The sequence below is a fragment of the Puntigrus tetrazona genome, chromosome 22 (assembly GCF_018831695.1).
Source record: "Puntigrus tetrazona isolate hp1 chromosome 22, ASM1883169v1, whole genome shotgun sequence".
Taxonomy (NCBI): domain Eukaryota; kingdom Metazoa; phylum Chordata; class Actinopteri; order Cypriniformes; family Cyprinidae; genus Puntigrus; species Puntigrus tetrazona.
The window spans coordinates 6,710,643-6,729,303 of NC_056720.1; the positions used below are offsets into that span (position 1 = coordinate 6,710,643).

The 18,661-nt window shown below is 38.4% G+C and overlaps 2 protein-coding genes across 16 annotated transcripts; one reads left to right on the plus strand and one right to left on the minus strand.

The window, feature by feature from the left end:
• The first annotated feature begins 273 nt into the window (after nt 1–273).
• mmadhca (metabolism of cobalamin associated Da) lies at nt 274–5,135 on the plus strand. Of its 2 annotated transcripts, none has more exons than XM_043223223.1 (8): nt 274–386; nt 897–933; nt 1,016–1,160; nt 2,703–2,920; nt 2,996–3,104; nt 3,183–3,304; nt 4,312–4,398; nt 4,487–5,135. In XM_043223223.1, exons 2-8 carry the CDS (start codon nt 925–927, stop codon nt 4,700–4,702), a joined length of 906 nt encoding a protein of 301 aa, XP_043079158.1. In that variant the 5' UTR covers nt 274–386; nt 897–924; the 3' UTR covers nt 4,703–5,135. The 2 variants fall into 2 exon arrangements, with proteins under 2 accessions (XP_043079158.1, XP_043079157.1); XM_043223222.1 differs by having other exon boundaries at nt 356–493.
• cep70 (centrosomal protein 70) lies at nt 4,841–18,048 on the minus strand. Of its 14 annotated transcripts, none has more exons than XM_043223207.1 (19): nt 17,666–18,048; nt 16,207–16,365; nt 15,261–15,321; nt 14,547–14,662; nt 11,720–11,746; nt 11,264–11,363; nt 10,946–11,069; nt 9,686–9,866; nt 9,430–9,605; nt 8,430–8,489; nt 8,262–8,355; nt 7,946–8,190; nt 7,778–7,880; nt 7,363–7,461; nt 6,935–7,093; nt 6,399–6,548; nt 6,158–6,326; nt 5,941–6,055; nt 4,841–5,248 (listed from the first exon to the last, which is right to left on the minus strand). In XM_043223207.1, exons 4-19 carry the CDS (start codon nt 14,610–14,612, stop codon nt 5,074–5,076), a joined length of 2,043 nt encoding a protein of 680 aa, XP_043079142.1. In that variant the 5' UTR covers nt 14,613–14,662; nt 15,261–15,321; nt 16,207–16,365; nt 17,666–18,048; the 3' UTR covers nt 4,841–5,073. The 14 variants fall into 14 exon arrangements, with proteins under 14 accessions (XP_043079142.1, XP_043079156.1, XP_043079143.1 ...); XM_043223221.1 differs by lacking the exons at nt 15,261–15,321; nt 16,207–16,365 and having other exon boundaries at nt 4,841–4,995; nt 5,130–5,209; nt 7,946–8,023; nt 8,102–8,190; nt 17,666–18,038; XM_043223208.1 differs by lacking the exon at nt 15,261–15,321.
• Between the last annotated feature and the right edge of the window lie 613 nt (nt 18,049–18,661).

The window sequence follows — 18,661 nt, forward strand, 5'->3', positions numbered from 1 at the left end:
CATTAATTGCAACAATATCGTAATATAGTTTTTCTGTACTGATGTGTCTATTAATACAATTTATATTTGACATTAAATGTTTAATATATAGTAACAATACATATTTCAGTTAAATGCATATATACATTTTAGCGTGTTATTGTTATTATGTGCAATTAACGTTAATATAAATTATTTAATTTTATCATTACAAATATTGTTTATTTCATTTTTAAACATTTTTTAATTTTATTATTTGTTTATTTATTAATGGTTGTTTCCCTTTCTTGCGTCACTCAACGTTTCGCGTCTTTCGCGGATTTTGTGCTCTGCGACGCGCCGTCATGACGTCATGACGTACGGCGTGCGGACGTGATCAACAGAACCTTGTGAAGAAGACGAACTGGGTGAGTAAGCGGAGAACACGCTGTACTTTACCGTCAAACCGCTCTAAACATAACGACAGAGCGCGTTTAAACCCGCGTCGCGTCAATCTACAACACCGGAAGGGCATGTAAGTCGCGCGTCGACGCCGAAATCGCGTTTTGTGTCGTTTGTTCATCGTGTTCGAAGTGAAAGTGAGCGGATCATAACAGTGGAGTCCGGTGTGCGTTTGAGCTGATTAAAAGCTGATTTTCGCTTTAAAGAAACACACAGCAGCTCTCTGCCGCGGAGTTTGACATTTAACGTGTTGTTAGTTTTATTTAGTCAAGAAAACAATGGCTGTTATGGATGTTTTTTTTAAATAAAACAATGTTTAAGACAAAGTAACGCACAGAAACACTGGCTATGCTTTGAGAAACCTTTTTTTAACGTTAGACTATACTCTATAGCCTATTGCTGTGATTGTTCATTGCTGTGTTTGTAGAGTCCAAGGGTTTAGTCTTAATGAAGGTTGTGTGTGTTGTTTGTTGCAGGCTGCAGTGAGGGGGAGCTGTGCACGTGATGGCGAGTGTGAGTCTTGCAGGCCTTGCTCCAGGTCTTCCTGTGTTTCTACGGTGTGTGTTGTAATGCTGTGTGTGTGTTATTAATGCAGGTGCTGTGCCGGAGGGTCAGACAGGTGAGTCAGTCGTCTGTGGTTCACACGCTGGCTCAGAGGATTGTGTCCATCAGAGGTTTTTCAGCCGCAGGTTCGTCAGGATCAGATGAGCCCTATATAGCTGTATCAGCTCAAAACTCAGGTGTGTGATGCATATTATAAACAATTGTGATGTTAATTTTTTTTTTATATATATATATATATATAAAATAAGATTTTATATATATATATATATATATATATATATATATATATATATATATATAAGATTTATATATATATACACACACACACACACACACATATATATAAAATAAAAAAGATTGTATGTATGTATGTATATATGTATGTGTGTATATATATATATATATATATATATATATATATATATATATATGTATGTGTATATATATATATATATATATATATATATATATATATATATATATATATATATGTGTGTACGTACAGTACAGACCAAAAGTTTGGACACACCTTCTCATTCAAAGAGTTTTCTTTATTTTCATGACTTATTCTAGGTTCTTCAAAGTAGCCACCTTTTGCTTTGATTACTGCTTTGCACACTTTTGGCATTCTCTTGATGAGCTTCAAGAGGTAGTCACCTGAAATGGTCTTCCAACAGTCTTGAAGGAGTTCCCAGAGATGCTTAGCACTTGTTGGCCCTTTTGCCTTCACTCTGCGGTCCAGCTCACCCCAAACCACCTGATTGGGTTCAGGTCCGGTGACTGTGGAGTCCATCACTCTCCTTCTTGGTCAAATAGCCCTTACACAACCTGGAGGTGTTTTTGGGGTCATTGTCCTGTTAAAAATTAAATGATGGTCCAACTAAACGCAAACCGGATGGAATAGCATGCCGCTGCAAGATGTTGTGGTAGCCATGCTGGTTCAGTATGCCTTCAATTTTGAATAAATCCCCAACAGTGTCACCAGCAAAGCACCCCCACACCATCACACCTCCTCCTCCATGCTTCACGGTGGGAACCAGGCATATAGAGTCCATCCGTTCACTTTTTCTGCGTCGCACAAAGACACAGAGGTTGGAACCAAAGATCTCAAATTTGGACATTAGATTTCCACAGGTCTAACGTCCATTCCTTGTGTTCTTTAGCCCAAACAAGTCTCTTCTGCTTGTTGCCTGTCCTTAGCAGTGGTTTCTTAGCAGATATTCTACCATGAAGGCCTGATTCACAGTCTCCTCTTAACAGTTGTTCTAGAGATGTGTCTGCTGCTAGAACTCTGTGTGGCATTGACCTGGTCTCTAATCTGAGCTGCTGTTAACCTGTGATTTCTGACGCTGGTGACTCGGATGAACTTATCCTCCGCAGCAGAGGTGACTCTTGGTCTTCCTTTCCTGGGGCGGTCCGCATGCGAGCCAGTTTCTTTGTAGCGCTTGATGGTTTTTGTGACTGCACTTGGGGACACTTTCAAAGTTTTCACAATTTTTCGGACTGACTGACCTTCATTTCTTAAAATAATGATGGCCACTTGTTTTTCTTTATTTAGAATTTGTATTATGGCAAGAAAAAAGCAGCTAACAGTCTATTATTAAGGTGTGTCCAAACTTTTGGTCTGTACTGTATGTGTGTATTTTTTTTTTATTACATTTTATTTATTATGATAATTTATTTAAATCAATTTAAATATTGCTTTATGTATCTGACAGGTCCCAGGACAGTATGGCCAGATGAGACCATGGGTCCGTTTGGGCCTCAGGATCAGCGTTTCCAGTTGCCAGGCAACGTGGGTTTCGACTGTCACCTGAAGGGGACCGGGTTACAGATGAAAGGACCGGTTCACAGGACGGTCCCGGACGTTTTAACCGCCCCGTCCAGCACAGAGAGACACGAGTTCATCCTCGCTCAGTTTGTGAACGAGTATCAGGTAAAAATCTGCTCAAGAATCTTGTGGCTCTTGTGGTGTTGATTCTTCAGTGAGCGAGCGGTTTCGTTTGTTCAGGGTAAGGAAGCGTCTCTGTCGGCGCAGAGAGTCAGCAAAGCCGAGCACTACTTCAGTCAGTCAGACGTGGAGTGCTCCATGCGTTCCTGCCCAGAGCTGCTGAAGAAAGGTACTTCATCTCACAGAATATGCTAAAGCTCTTCGCGCCTGCAGCTTCTGAATCGAGTCGTTGTTGGTTTTCGGACAGAGTTGGAGCTGTTTTTTCCAGTGCTGCCCGCGAGTCCCATCACAGTCGTCACCGTAACACAGAAGAACCAGAAAACATCCACAGAAGATCAGAGCAAAGATCAACACGAATTACTAGATCATGTGAGTCTGACTGGACCATTCGATCTTCATTTTTATTTACATGTACACACTAATCAATTATGTACTATTCTAAATTATAGTGCACTTTGTTCATCATAAAATAATAATTTTGTAAGGATATAATAATAATTTTATACATTATGTATTATTATTTTGATACTTTTTAGATTTTTAAAAACAAAAGAAACACAATATGGATGCACAATATTGAATTTTATTTTGAGTCAGAAATTATAATTATTTTTTTAACAGTATTTTGAATCTTTAAAAATAACTATAAATGACAATCACTACATTTTTCACCAGAAAGATGCAGTGTTAATATTTTGTTACATTATATTGGTAATATTGTATTTTTATTAAGCTTTTTATTTCTGTATTTGTAAATTATATATTTCTAAATTATTATGCAGTTTATGAAATCATTTAGCTGCATTACAATGAGGATCATCAATAAATTCACAAAATAATTGAAAAGGTGCATTAATTTACTAAAATTATCATTCAATTGTTGTTAATAATGTTATACATTAATTGCATTAAAACATTTAACTTTAAAATATAGTATTTCTAAATTATATATTCTAAATATACAAATTTTACTGGGTATTGATGTGTATTATTTTTATATTTACGCTAATTGTATCATGATACATTTTATATACAGTATAGTCTTGAAACTGTCATTAAAAAAAAGTCTAGTTATATACAGGAATAAATTACAGATAAGAGATTTCAAGCGTTCCACTGTCCTGAATATAATGGAAAAAATTACATCTTTATATATAGTTTTTGAAAGTTATACAGTAAAACCTATATCGTAAAAAAAATAAAATGTAGAATAGCTGTTTTTTTAATATCTTGTAATTTATTCCTGTGACATGATCCTTCAGAAACCGTTCTAATATACTGATCAAAATCTTTTCTAACATCATAAATGTCTTTGTTACTTTCAGTGAAGGTAATATCTTTTTCAACTAATAAGTGAGTTAAACGTTTGATTGCAGTTTGTCAGTGGTGCTAAAGAAATCTGCTTCATGCTCTGGAGAGGAGGATACTGGGCCGATTTCATCAATCCACTGTCGGGGAAAGCTGTAAGTATCAGTCCGAGCAGATGAAACATTCATGTACCTACATCCATAAGTGACCTCAAATATTTACTACTTCACGAAAACCCCGCAGTTTTTCGGCGATCAGCCGCCGGACTCTCTTCTCCAGCGTCACGCTGAGCGTCACGCGGGCTTCCACATCGAGGACCTGGCGTCCTGCACGCTCATACGCCACGTCTTCAAGGGGACGTCCACGTTCGTCTTGACGCTCATCACTAACGCACCTTCCAACAGTCTGATCATGGAGAGACTGCAGGGACACTCCGGCGCCTCAGAGGACAAAGACTGACGGACGCCTGCAAACTCTACCACAACAACGTACTGTTTCTTGTAGGAGAGGTTTTTGAACGCACACTTGCTGGTCGTGACGTTACAAAATGTGTTTGAGAGTAACCGCTGTTACGAGCTGATTCAATCAACACACACAGCAGAAATGCTAATTTATTTAAACAACAACAAAAAAAGAACAATACAATAAACGCGTTTAAATTTCCGAAGTGAATACACATGGTGCTTTACAAAAACATCAGCAGCCTTTGAGAGAACGTACCGTCGGCAAAACGTCGTCTAGAGTCGGGACGTCTGAAAGAGAGGAAACACAAACCAGTTAGTGCCGCAAGGTTTTTAATGACTAGAACAGAATACTACTCAATGAACTGTTCATTTCCGTTTGACTGATTCTTGTCTTGCTGAATGTGAATAAAGTTTTTTCTCACCCAGTGTTTGCAGAAGTTCCAGGATGAATGTGTGGAAAACTGGGAAGAATTCCTCATGATCCTTCAGCTTTAAGATGATGCTGCGAAATACAAATGGCGCCTTCTTGTTTAAATGGTTCCTGAATTTAAAGAAAACTAGAAGCTTTACTTTTTTCTAAACCATTTTTTCATAAATAAAACCCAACAATAATTCAACAATAAACAGAGTATATGTCAGCATCAACTTAGATCACAAAGGAATTTTAAAAAATGTAATCAATCGAAAACTGCACACATCATCTCGTTTCCATTCTGACCAGCTTTAAGATGGGAGTTAAATAATGGTGCACATACAAGTAACTGGACAAGCACAAATGTTAACAAATTGCATTGCATCCTTCATTTAAATACTCTCCTACCATAGATTTACACATTGGTAAGTCACCAAAAAAAAAAAAATGTCTACACCTTTTGAGTGCTACTTTTAAAGATACGTAAATTGAACATTATTTTGATGCATGGAATTAAATGTTTAAATAAATATATAACCTTTCAGAAACCACTCTTACGTAAACTCAAGTAATGAATTAAACCGCGAAGGTACAGTAAAAATTGGTCACAGTTGATAAATAGATATCATAAAATTAAATTTGAAGCATTGCAACGTTTCTTGATCTTCGTGTCATCAGAGCTTATGGTCAACTCCAAATGTTGAAAATTGGGAATTACTGCATTAACTGATACTAGTGTCAAGCTAACCTTAATATAAAATGTTAAAGAATAGGTTTACAGACATCTGAGCACAAAAACGAAAACACTGAGAGGGACGTACCTTTCAATGTCACTGCTTTCCAGAAGGCTGTGGAGCTCCTGACCCGCTACGCTTCCTGACTGCATCACGACCGCAGCTACCTTGTTGACGACCTCGCTAGGGGGCGCTTTATCATCTAGATATAACAACATCAATTCAGAGAGGAAGACGAAGGTCACATGTCTATGGGAACTATGAAACCCTCCAAAGATGTCTCGGCATATCTCGATCTCAGTACCCAAGTCCAGAAGATCTCTGAGGTTTCTCATGGCGTTGTTCATCTCGCCCAGCTTGGTGTAGACCTCGTTCATGCGAGGATAGATTCCTGTCAGCGATGGAGCATCAAAGAGCTTCTGGAAGTGGGCAACCATGGACTCCAGGGTGTGTCTGGTGGGGCTCCGCAGAACCTGAAGAGCATTGTGAGCATCTTCAGCGGATGGACCTTCAAGCGCACGAAATGTTGCTTTCAGGAGAAGTACCTGGTCATCTGATGCCGTCTCATCGAGCAGAGTGTCAACGATCAGCAGCAAATCTTCCACCCGCACAGGACCCGAAGGTGTGGTGATGCTGCCCTCTGGCTGCCATGGCAACAACCTCTTCACCAATCGGACAAGGGCACGGTGAAGATCCTATTGAACCAAACAAAACACATTCAAACAAGAGTTGGGCGACATTTCTGTTTGAGCTTTGCTTCATATGAAGTCGACAGTATAAAATGTACCATTTTGGGCGATTTTTTTTTTTGCGTGGGTAAAATTTAGTTTTTTTTGTTTCTAGAACAATTCAGTGCAAAATCTGGTAGCATAGACTTCTACTGAAATCACAGAATTTTGTCAGGTTGAGGCTGAAAATTTTTTCCAAGCAGATTTTGCATTAGGTTCAACCATTTGCATAGATTTCTGTTTTAATTATTATTATTGAAATTATTGAATTTTGTCCTCAAAAAAAAAATTTGCCAAACGTAAATGTGACGGCACCTTTAGTTAAATTCATTTCAGTTCAAAATTTGACTCACTGCTAGAGAGGTTAGCTGCTGGCTCCAAATCTCCAGGGTGGAAGCAATCAGGTCAAACTCCGCCTCCCTGCTGAGTTTGAGGTTGGTTTGCGTACGCTGTCTCAGCAAACCCAAAGGAGCCCTGGGATTGGTCAGGACTGTGGTGATGTCATGCAGGATCTGTAGATGACATCAGATTGCGATGATGTCGGTAATGCATAGGCTACATGGAATTGTCATTACATCGTGAGCTCATTACGTAAAGCTCAAGTTTTGTTTTCAAGGTTTGTTTCATGTAGCTCATTTGTCACATTGAAGACGGTCGACCTCATTGTGGGACACGTAATACTGCAAATTTAAGTGTTTTGGAAAACGGTTTTAGTTCATATTCTGTGTGTATATTAGCACACCGAAAAACAGCATGCTATTCAAACTCTGATAAATATCACCTTCTCCAGCTTGAAGGCAGATTCGGCTTGTTTGCATTGAAGCTTCACAGCAGAAGTGAGGTGACTGACATCTTGCACATTGAGCTCCTTACAAACACTCTGGAAAACAAGCAGAAACATCAGACCTTTTAGTACAGTTGATATATTGTATTAACCATTACTGATATTTTAAAGAGTCAGTTCACCCCAAAATGGTAATTGTCATTACTTGTTCGTTTATCTTCAGAACACAAGTTAAGATATTTTTGATGAAGTCCTGGAGCTATTTGACCCATTTGTGTTCAGAAAATTAATGAAGGTCTTATGGGTTTGGATCGACATGAGGGTGAATGACTGAATTTTCATTTTGGGCTGAACTAAATCTTTGAATTGAACAAAAGAATTTTGGATTTAGTTTACTTTTATCTTTACGTACTATAAGGAGTCTCTTGCAGTTCAAGGCATCTAGGTGCTGGATTCCTGTGTTATCTGTATTTAGCGTCTCTCGTGAGTCCAGCGTTTTGAGGGCTTCAGATGATCTATTTAACAAGTGATTCATCAGCTTGGTTCATTAGAAGAACTGTTTGTTCGCGTCAGATCTCACCTGATGTTGCTCTGCTGAATGATTCGATCCATGCGTCTCAACTGCTGTTTGCAGGTTTTCATTTCTTTTGTGGTGGGTCTAAAATGTGCAACATTAAAAACGTCACCAACTATAAATGCATAACAATAGTCACGGCTACAAAAGTCCACCATCAACCTGGACTCCAGATCTTCTTTTAAGCGCTGGATTTCGCTCCTGAGTTCTTCTCGCTGAGCTTTGGTCTCCTTCAGCTGCTCCTGGTACGACTGGAGATGAGCAGAATCACGTGTGCGTGTCAGGATCGAGAACAGAAATCAAATATTTCTCTTTGTGATACCTTTAAAAGGGCCTTATGGCTGGAAGACGTGTCGGCGGCGGAGTTCTTTTGGGAGTTTGAGGAGTCCTTCTCTCCAGAGCTACTTTTATATAATCTGCAGGAAAAGATAAAGCTGATGTTAGAGGAATTTACATTTCGAATTAAAATGGGCATCTTTCATACACTTACTTCAGTTCGTTTCGTAGATGTTGCAGTTGGGACTCGTACTCGTCGATGATGTCCAAAATCCTGCAGAGGAACATTAACAGTGTCAGCTTTTACACGCAGTTAAAATGTGACCCTCGACCACAAAACCAGTCATAAGTCACACGGGTATATTTGTAGCAATGGCTAACAATACATTGTATTGTTATATGCTTAGCAATATAGTACATATTGTATAGTAATATTCATTGCTAAGGACTTCAATTTTAAAAAGGTAATTTTCTCAATGTTTCGATGTTTTTTTACATTTTTTACACCCTTTAATTTAATTTTTATTTTTTAAAATAGTATCTCAGCCAAACATTGTCAAATCCTAACAAAGGTTCAGCTTTTAGATTATATTTAAATCTCAATTTAAGAAAAAATTACCCTTATGACAAATTTGGTGTTCCTGGGTCACAAATGTCTTTTTTTAAATTGATAGATACTTGATTTTTAAAAAATAGACAGAAATGACTGGTCAATAAAAATAAAGGAACTCAATAAAATTTTAATAAAATAAAAAAAATGTATATAAATGCATAAATTATATTTACAAAACAGTAAAATAGAAATGAATCAATTGAAAGATTAATTTTAATAGAACTTAGACAATCTTCTACAGTATAAAATATGGTCCTCAAAATAAAGAAATACTTTAAACCAGTGAACTTAATCACTGATATTTTTCTTTTTCATTTGGGAATAATGAAAGCATAATAATAATAATAACAACAACACTACTACAATTGTCCATTTTTGATAACTTGGAGTTGGTCACAATCACTAAATAATTCTAATTTACTTTAAATAAAAAAATTACACGGAGCAAATAATAATAATAATATTCAATGGAAAATGTTCTACAAATTTATTGCATTCATTTTTTAGAAATGAAGCATGCTGTTTAATAGAAATACAGCAGCATGTTCAGAGGCCGCTGATTATAACTGATGCCGATCCCATGATCCTCTCCGGCACTCACTGCGGGTCGGTGCTGGAGTCGAGTCGGGCTGATCTGCGGTGGATCTGTTGAAAGGCCTGATTCTGTTGGGCCACGCGTCTCTCCTCCTCCCTCACGACGTACTGGAGCTTCTTCTGCAGCTGAGTCACCTGCTCCTTCTCCTGAGACAGCTTCTGCTCCAGAGACTGACAGCGTTTCTGAAAACACACATCCAACACTACTGATCCTGACGCCCAGAGAGAGAGAGAGGTGCTTCACGCCTTCGCCCCACCAGTACCTCAGCATCTCTCCTCTCCTGCTGCAGCTGTTGGAACTGGCTGCGCTGTTGGGCCGCTTTACCGACGTACGAGTCCTCTAGGTCTTGGACTTTGACCTTCACCCCGTCCAGGATGCCCTCCAGCTCGGCGGCCCTCTGAGACTGACGGGCGGCCCGCGTCTGATGCTGCTGCACTTCCTCTCTGAAAAGCACACAGGCATCTTTACGCGCAGTTTTCGCGCTCGCTATGTTGTGGAATGAGCTGGGAACCCGTCAGCGGATCTCATCTCCTTCCACTCGTCCTGCATTACATTACACCGCAGCAGATGGCCAGCGCTGCCGCTCTCCAGGGCTTTACATTATTGAGCGCGTGCTGACAGAAGCGACATGTCCAGGAGACGTCCCGGGAGAGACCACAAGCGCTAAACAGTTCAAATATTAAAGAGTCTTTCGAATATCTATGCTGAAATTCCAATAAAGAAAGGAATGACTCATTTCACACAAAAATGAGAGATTACAGTGTATTTTGTATCAACAAAAAAGTACATACTTTTTTTGACAATTAAGCACATTTACCTCTGAAGTTCAAATTACTGCAAACATAACATTTGCATTATAGCAACAAAAAAGTTTGTTGTTTCATCTTGTTGAAAACTTTAAATAAGCATGCATGTCATTTAAAATTGTCAAACGATTAAGCACATCCAAAATAAAAGTTTTTGTTTACATAATGTGTGTGCACTGTGCATATTTAATACACATATATACATGTATATTACTACATGTATATATTTATATTCATGGAATTTGCATTATATATATATATATATATATATATATATATATATATATATATATATATATATATATATATATATAAACATAACATTAACTTAAATATATGCATGCATTAGTGTGTTTACTTATACACATAATACATATAAACAGTACTCGTATATACTGTGTAAACAAAAACTGTTTGAGAGCACAATTATTTTACGTTACTGTAATGAAAACAATGTCACAGTGCAAACTTTTGTAATGGCTCTAAAAATATACCCGATTTTCATTAAACAAAATATCCTCTCAAATGTTTCATTTTATTTTGGGATGAATATCACAAAGCAAAAACAATTCTTAAAATATCCTTCACATTATGTAAAATATAATTTTTTTTTTTTTACATTTTTGCGCTATAACAAAAATAATAACAACAGCGACCATTTACATTGGAGGCATATTCAAGCACGCTGACAGTGAAATTATGAAAGCTAGACTCACTTTAGTTGGCTGTTGGACTGAATGAGCTCTTGAATTAAACCTTGTCTTCTTTCAGAATCTGACAGCATCGTCTTCAACATCAGCCGTACTTCAGATGCAGACTTGCGCTCCAACAAAACCAACTCTACAGGCAACAAACATGCAAATACTCAATACTTGTTTTTTTTTATTATTTATTATTAATTGTTAAACGTTTTTCTTCATGTGTGTGCACTGTGTATATTTATTACGTATAGAATTAATTGTTTTAAAAAACTTTATATATATATTTTTTTATTTATTTATTTTTTTAAAGAAAAGCATCAGCGATGCAATTACCCGCAAGGTTCTTGTTCTCTGTTGGGTCTGCAAAGCTGACAGGTTTGAAGCCATGATGCTGCAGCAACCTGTTAACAGCGTCCCACTCTTTCTGCTCCTGCTGCAAGACAATCAATCAAACACGTTATAAATCACCTGCATCACCACACGCAATATCGCGCCGAAACATCTGCGAAAATATCAGAGTCTCCTCAATTTTGCTACCTTAAACTGACTGTAGGTCCACAAAAACACATATGTTTTGTCTCTGGACTGCAATGCAGCACTCAGAGCTTTTCTATCCATCTTTATCTATGCGCTGCGACACTATTCTAAGCCTCTTCTCGGGGTCTTCCACCTTTCCTCCGACCAGACCAGCTCTGCAAACCCCAGCAGCAGGTGGAGGGAACCGACACAGATCGGATTACTATCCCTCCCATCCGCAAGAACAATTAGAAACAGCTTCCCATGACTCACCTGCTCCATCATCTCTAACCTGAGAGCCTGGAAGAAAACAGATGCATGTAAATATCGTGTATTTCCATGCAATGTGCATTTACAATGCATGCCTGTGCAAATTGTCAGGTTAGTCAGTCAATGTGTGTGTGTGTGTATATATATATATATATATATATATATATATATATATATATATATATATATATATATATATATATATATATAAATATATATATATGCATGCATGTCTACGGGTATTAACACTTACGACAGGTCTGTTAACTGAATAACTAATAAAATAACCCCACGCTAATAATGAACAAATGCCACGCTACGATTCATTCTGTGAAGTAAAATAAACTCCACTCTTCTACAACAAAAGAAAAGCCGTAAGAAATTAGAAAACTATTACCATTAGAAAACCATACCATAGCACACACGTAACATAAGTAGTAATGAAACGCATCAAAACAAACAGTGAATACAAACGCGGTTTTAATTTCACGTCCTTAACACGATTCCTGTCGATTAACCGCATGTTATATCATACCTTAAAGCACAGGAGGTTAACGTTGATTGATTAATATCATATAAAACCGTCAATTCATCGTTTCACGAGCCGACAAGCTCTTAGTTTATCGTTTCAAATAACAGCGGAAACGGACGCGGACGAAACGCTTCCTGGATTTGGACCAATAGGAAGACGGAATGAGCAAACCACGCCCATTACGTAGTTTGCGCCTCCGTACTGACGTTTCCCTCTTTTTTTTTTCGCAGTGGTGTTACTTAGTAGCCACTAGATGGCCGCAGAGGCCGAGCTTTTGATTAGACAACCCAGAAACATATATAAAGAGGTATGTTATATTACGTAAATACATTTTACTTAAAGTTCTCGCAACGGTAATGTTTATATTTTGTAAATAATTTAATAATAATAGCAATCGCGTTTAATAAAAGAAACCGTTGCCATTTATGTGGACGAGCCTGCAAAAATATCACGCATAAAAAGTGTTGCGTCGTTTTTTACAGACAGCATTGGCTCTAATCTCCTAAAATCACAGATTCTGTGGCATTTCGTGATGCTCTTCTTGCAGTGCGCAGTCTTGGTTTGGAAAGGGCAAAATCACCTACGGATGAAGGTCAGCATGCAAATGAAAAAGCTATCTGAAAAAAGAAACGGAAACGGAGAGTGAAGCTATGAGCTTTTTTTTAAGTATCCAAGTCTGTAAACCCTTTTTAACTCGCTTTTTTTAACTGGATGAGAGCAAATAAACATCAAATGTTCTGTATGTAGCATTCTGACTCTGCAAAAGCATACAGATACCATATGTTTGCAGATATTTCAGAAACGTGCTAAATTAATGCTCGTTTATCTGTAAACACCGCTAGAGTCAATTAATTCTCTTTAGAACGCGTGCGTTCCGGCCCGGAATGCAGGAGTTGGTTTGTGAACCCCGCCCACCGCCGGTTCAACCAATCGCGTTTCGGAACCCCGGGTTGCCAGGTGGCGGGAAAAAAAACAGCGTATTTCAGCTCGGTCACGGAAGCTGGCAAATGGAAAGTGTCTGTAAGTGAAGTATACCCGGGCCCTAAAGGTCCCATATTATCAAATCTGAAGCTTCCTGGCTTTTTTTCCACGATTAGTGAAGTCTAGGGCCTACCATATACGTCTCAAAATGGTCAGTCCACAATAAACTGCACACAGACTGCATCTAGTCAGTCACCTCCTTCAGTCATCACCCGAGCACTGACAACAACAACACGGAAACATGTTGAAAAGGTTAACTAGATGAAACCAGATTGGCCGACCTGTAGCTCACTCCAAGGCTCTGACAGGATTGTTACTATGAGGGGAATCACATCTAACTTGTAAGTTTTAGTGAAGACAAACTCACCGTGTCTCTATCTAGTCACGATGAAGACGCACACGTTTCAGTTTCAGCAGGCAACTATTTTTACAGCTACGTTATAACACCCCAACTACAACTAATCACTAGTCCGGCTAATCTCAAAAACGCATATAGAATTACCCATGATCATATATAAATCCCCTAAGGGGGACGGACTGGGACAACATTTCAGGCCTGGTAATCTCAGACTCATCCAGGCCATCCTATACACCCGTAACAAATTTTAAAACCACAGACAACAATATTTTTTTGTGTTTGGCCATCATCATCATCATCATCATCATCATCACCACATAAAAGTTTAAGTCCCTCGGTGAATAAAGATCCATTTTCCCTTTAAGTGTTTTCACTTCCCCTGATATCTCTCATGTATATATACTATTTATTTATTTATTTTTTACCTTTCACTTTTTTATCAACATCTCCATCTCGTTGCAGAACAACCATCTCATTATAATTTGTTTGCACGTAGTATTAATGTGTTTGTAACAATAAGCATTGCATTAAGACGATGCGTTTTTGCCAAAATCAGTACAGCAATGCACTTTGAATATATCTTCATTGAAAAATCTTAACACTGAACATTTTTTGCATTATCATGGGTCACTTTTTGTCCTCGGGAAAAACCGACCGTGGAGTTACTAGTCCTGTGGTAAAAGTATATTAGCTGTTTACCATTTGCAGAGTTTTCCTATAAATACGACGGCAGAACTGCAAAACCATTTTTAATTTGTGGCTATGGTAGGCTATATAGTAACCATGTTTTTTTGCCTTGTCTGGCCCCCTCAAAACATGTAAAACTGTGAAGATTTGTCTGCTAAATTACTATTTACAATAGTAGTTACGTCCTTTTGGTCATTTTGAACTAATAGACAGGTAAATTGAGTGCTACTGCTAAATAAACAACGACAAAACTACTTACAGATGTAACTGACCTGGACTAGTTTTGCACTTTTGTTCTGAACAGGACAGGCCTGGCTCTCCGTTCTTGAGTCTCGCATCCTTTTGGCGGGAGCACGTGTTGCCGGGCAACCGAGTCACGATTTTACTCCTGAAGGGCGAATTCAGAAATAATCACTTATTATATTCGGCGGGCAACAAAAACAACAACAGCATAAAAAAAGAAAAAAATAAATGGTTAAGGGCCAGTCTGCCCTTAATCAGTTTTACATGCACCATTTATTTTATTTCATAAAAAAATAGTCATAAAAAAACCTTTTCTGATAAGAAGTGTGCAAACTCAAGCATTCTTGTTTCTGTCCAGTCCACTCGTTTTATTGTGTTTAACCACAGCTGTCCTTTTTTTTTTTTGGTCTGGCAGTGGCATCTGCTATGCGATCGTATTTCTAATTTGAGGCTGTATTAAGTTGATTATGTAGCTGAATATGCGCCGTTTAGTTTTGTTCTGCGTCCATAATTGTGACGTTCGTTACATTTGATTGGCCTGCTCGTGCGTCACTCGGAAAAGAACAGGCCAATCAGTAGAGAGGCTCGTGAATAATAATTAGCCAGGCCAACTTCGACCTGTTTTTGAGTTCCTAAGAGAGGTATAAAAACATTGAGATGGTTTTTGTTACTTATAATGCAAATATATATTCCTGAGGACATCAACGCCTAACAAAACTCCAAAAAGGTGTACAATACGGGACCTTTAAGGATCAGTTCGGCGTCAGCTGCGCTCGTTCCAGTTGGTGTCTTCAATCTGGCAACCTGCTTGTCCGTAGGAGGAGGAGCCGGGCGAAAAAAAACAATACTTGAATCCTAAATATAGCAACTTTAAAAAAAAAAGTCAAGTGACAATTGTTTTCAATTTAAAATTTGAATATTAAAGCGTGATATTTTGCACACAACATAATACGGAAAGCATACATTTGATAGTTAATAACGTATGAAGTTTGAAAACTGAAACGATCACACGCCCAGTGATATTGCCGCCTTTGTTTCATCACTGACGATGAAGCCACACCAACAAATTGACTTGTTCAACGTCTGTCACTGACACGATGATACTAGGCAGGAAACGTAAGTACTATATTTCTTAAACAGAATGTAATACAAAAAGACTATCTGCCGCACTAGTCCTCAAAAGTGAAGCGTCAGGTTTCTGGTCCCAGTATAGGTCATAAACCCCGCCCTCTCCGTGTAATCTAATGGAACACAAGTCTAAATTAATTACATCCCAATTCATATATTTTCTTTTTAATTATATATTTTTTGATTGTTGTGGTTGTAAGTTAGGTTGTTTGTTTTTAAAATAAGCTTTAAGTCACGATTGACAGCTGAGAGCTTCACTTTTCGTCAGTGAAAGTGAATAAAGGCTCGTCATCTTTTTTTTTTTTTTAATACAGTATTTCCTCTGAAAACAACCAGACTACTGGCAGCAAAGCCCAAGACATTTTACACAATTATAGCGATATGTGCAAAATAATTAACAATATAATTATAGCAAACTATTGACATAGCAGTACTGTTTTTATATTTGTTCATTTACAAATGTATCATTGGCTTGTTATAATTTGTATATTTTCCTCGTCTTTTAATGCAGGCCTGCTTTAGGTTACGTTTTTTTGTTTACGTTACAGCTATAGATCTTACCGTTTATTGACTATCGTATTGGTTCCACGTTCTTGGGAGGAAGCGCGCTTCTTCGGCTCGACATGCTGAGCAGGTAGGCCACGTTTCCGGCGCCAGGTGAAAGATTGACGTGGATGCTCTGTTAACTCAGGTAAGATGCTCCGGTGTCTGTTCTCCCATCTGTTGATGTTAAAAGGCCCGGAAGGTCCATTAAGTAGTTTAATGGTGGCAAATCGAACGAATAAACGAGCTGTGACGAATGAAACAAGGTGCAGGGGTTCCTGGATTAAAGACACCGGGCAAATCGATATGTTATCGCAACAGCGTGGGCCAGCTCGTTCAGGGTGGATTTGGTGTGACACATCTAGGGCTCGACTAAGGCCAGACACTTGAATGCAACCGCTCTGTTGCTTTCTGAAAGAAAAAATGTGTGTGTGTGTGTATATAGATAGATAGATGAAGAGAGAGATTATATATATATATATAGTGTATAAATAGACATTAGCATCTTTTCCTGACCTTTGACTCTCCATCTTCCAAAGATTTTACAAAAAGTAACCTAAAACACATTCATAAAGGCTTTTATGCCAGGGCCAGCTACGCCAAATAATAGGACTTTGTCATTTACGCATGATGCTGATTGTTTTGGTCTCCGGGTTATTGTTAAGTGCATAAAAAAATTACTTGAATTGCATTTTCTGGTCTAAAATGAGCTCACTGTGGAGCCTTGAGACGTGGCCCATGTGCTAATGTTTCTTTTACCGTATCATTGCAAAAAAAAGCAAAGCACATGGTAAATCGTTTTTAATTTTGCCAACAGAGGGGGATGGTTGAACATTCATATTGTATTTAAAAGTGCCATTTTCTTATATCCCATAAAATAAAACGCACGACTCCCAAGTTTAATTACATTCCCGACTAATATTAATATTTGAACTTGATTTGTCAGGCTGCGTGTATTCTATTGAAATGGCTTATTATTATTATTATTATGTTATTTTAAAATATAGTGTTTGTGAACTTTTAACTAGCATCCCTTTAGTTCCCTGAAACACAATGGCGTGTTTACGTGAGGTAAAAAAAGCGGCAAAAATAGATGTCCATCAAATATTGAACTTTGTGTGCTTTGTCCGAGATTTCGGTCGTAAGTACTCGAGTCAATTTTCTTTGAGGTAAAAACGCTTTCATCCCAAAGCCCCTGACATTTTTTCCCCCCTCACACACACACTTCAAATCGTCTTATCTCGCTTTCTCAATTTGAAGCAACCAAAACAACCGACGCGACGCGCTCGCGCACAATGCCTTGAAATTACGCTTCACAAAAACGGTTTAAGTGGACTGAGACGCACGTCCGTGACTCCCGACGACAAGGGCGAGAAAATGCGCCGCTTTTCTCTTTTTACACACCTCACCTCCTGAAAGGCAATTTGGAGATAAAGGTTGAAGCCACGAAAAGCGTCTAGCGCTAATCCTGCCTCACCTTGAGTCCGATCGAGCTCTGAAAATCATCCGCAAATCTCTCGTTTCTTCCCTGAACCGTAAACGCATCCACGGCTGGCTCGACGGAGGGCAGCTTTCTTCTCCTCGCGCGGGAAGTTCTCTGAAGTTAAGATGGCGCCGGCAGATGGTGGAAGTTTTGGGGGTTTTGAAGGTTTGATGGCAGATAAGGCTACTTTATTTTGTTTGTTCGGGTTCCCGCGAAGCGCAGAGATGATGAGGCGAATCCGTGCCAGGATTATCTTCCGCTTTCTCACCTTGCACAGGTGCGGAGCGCCGATAGGGCCCGAACCCACGTGCTCCCGGTGCACCACGGGACAGCCGTGAGAGGGAAGCCGCAGGTTTCCACAGATTACCAGAAACCACGGGAGGAGAGAAGAAATGAATCGCTTTAGAGTGTTGCTCTGAAGAGTCCTGTCTGAGCTCGCGCTTAAGTGTGCGGGAAAATATCAGTTGAGGAATGAAATCCTTAAGATAAAAAGCGAAGGTGATTTAAAACTTGCTTTCATGCAATCAGGTTGATTCAGTCACGTGAGATAAAACTGTTGGTATCACCCAAAACACACCTAAAAAAAATACCAGTAATTATAGCTAACTATCCGATCAACGTTTAGAGATGAAGTATGTGTTGATAAGCACAAACTTGACAAATAATATACTAATTAATTTTGATTTTGTAAATAAGCCATATTATTGCGCGGCACTACTTTTTTTTTATTTTACCATAAAAGTACTGCTTTAAATATTCAGGAAATTACTTTTTTTTTTTTTTTACAAAATTATTTTAAAATAATAATATTTATTTAAATAAATGTAAACATTTTCAAAATTCCGCTGAAGTATTCGCGAACTAAAATTTAACGCATATAAAACAGGACGCAAGCGCGTTTTCGGAAGTTCTTGCACTCTTTAGAGAAACAAAGGCTTCGGCCCTCAGAACTGATAAATGGTAATGTAAGAAGAAGAAGAGAGCAGACGC

What these genes read in the sequence shown, in the direction of transcription:
- mmadhca (XM_043223223.1), top strand. An exon ending in AGTTTGTGAACGAGTATCAG is followed by an intron (nt 2,921 to 2,995) that starts GTAAAAATCTGC and finishes TCGTTTGTTCAG; the next exon opens with GGTAAGGAAGCGTCTCTGTC. An exon ending in ATCCACTGTCGGGGAAAGCT is followed by an intron (nt 4,399 to 4,486) that starts GTAAGTATCAGT and finishes AAAACCCCGCAG; the next exon opens with TTTTTCGGCGATCAGCCGCC.
- cep70 (XM_043223208.1), bottom strand. Translation starts at nt 14,612, where the DNA reads ATGCGAGACTCAAGAACGGAGAGCCAGGCCTGTCCTGTTCAGAACAAA. An exon ending in AAAGTGCAAAACTAGTCCAG is followed by an intron (nt 11,747 to 14,546) that starts GTCAGTTACATC and finishes GTTTTCTTCCAG; the next exon opens with GCTCTCAGGTTAGAGATGAT. An exon ending in GCCATAAGGCCCTTTTAAAG is followed by an intron (nt 8,191 to 8,261) that starts GTATCACAAAGA and finishes GCTCATCTCCAG; the next exon opens with TCGTACCAGGAGCAGCTGAA.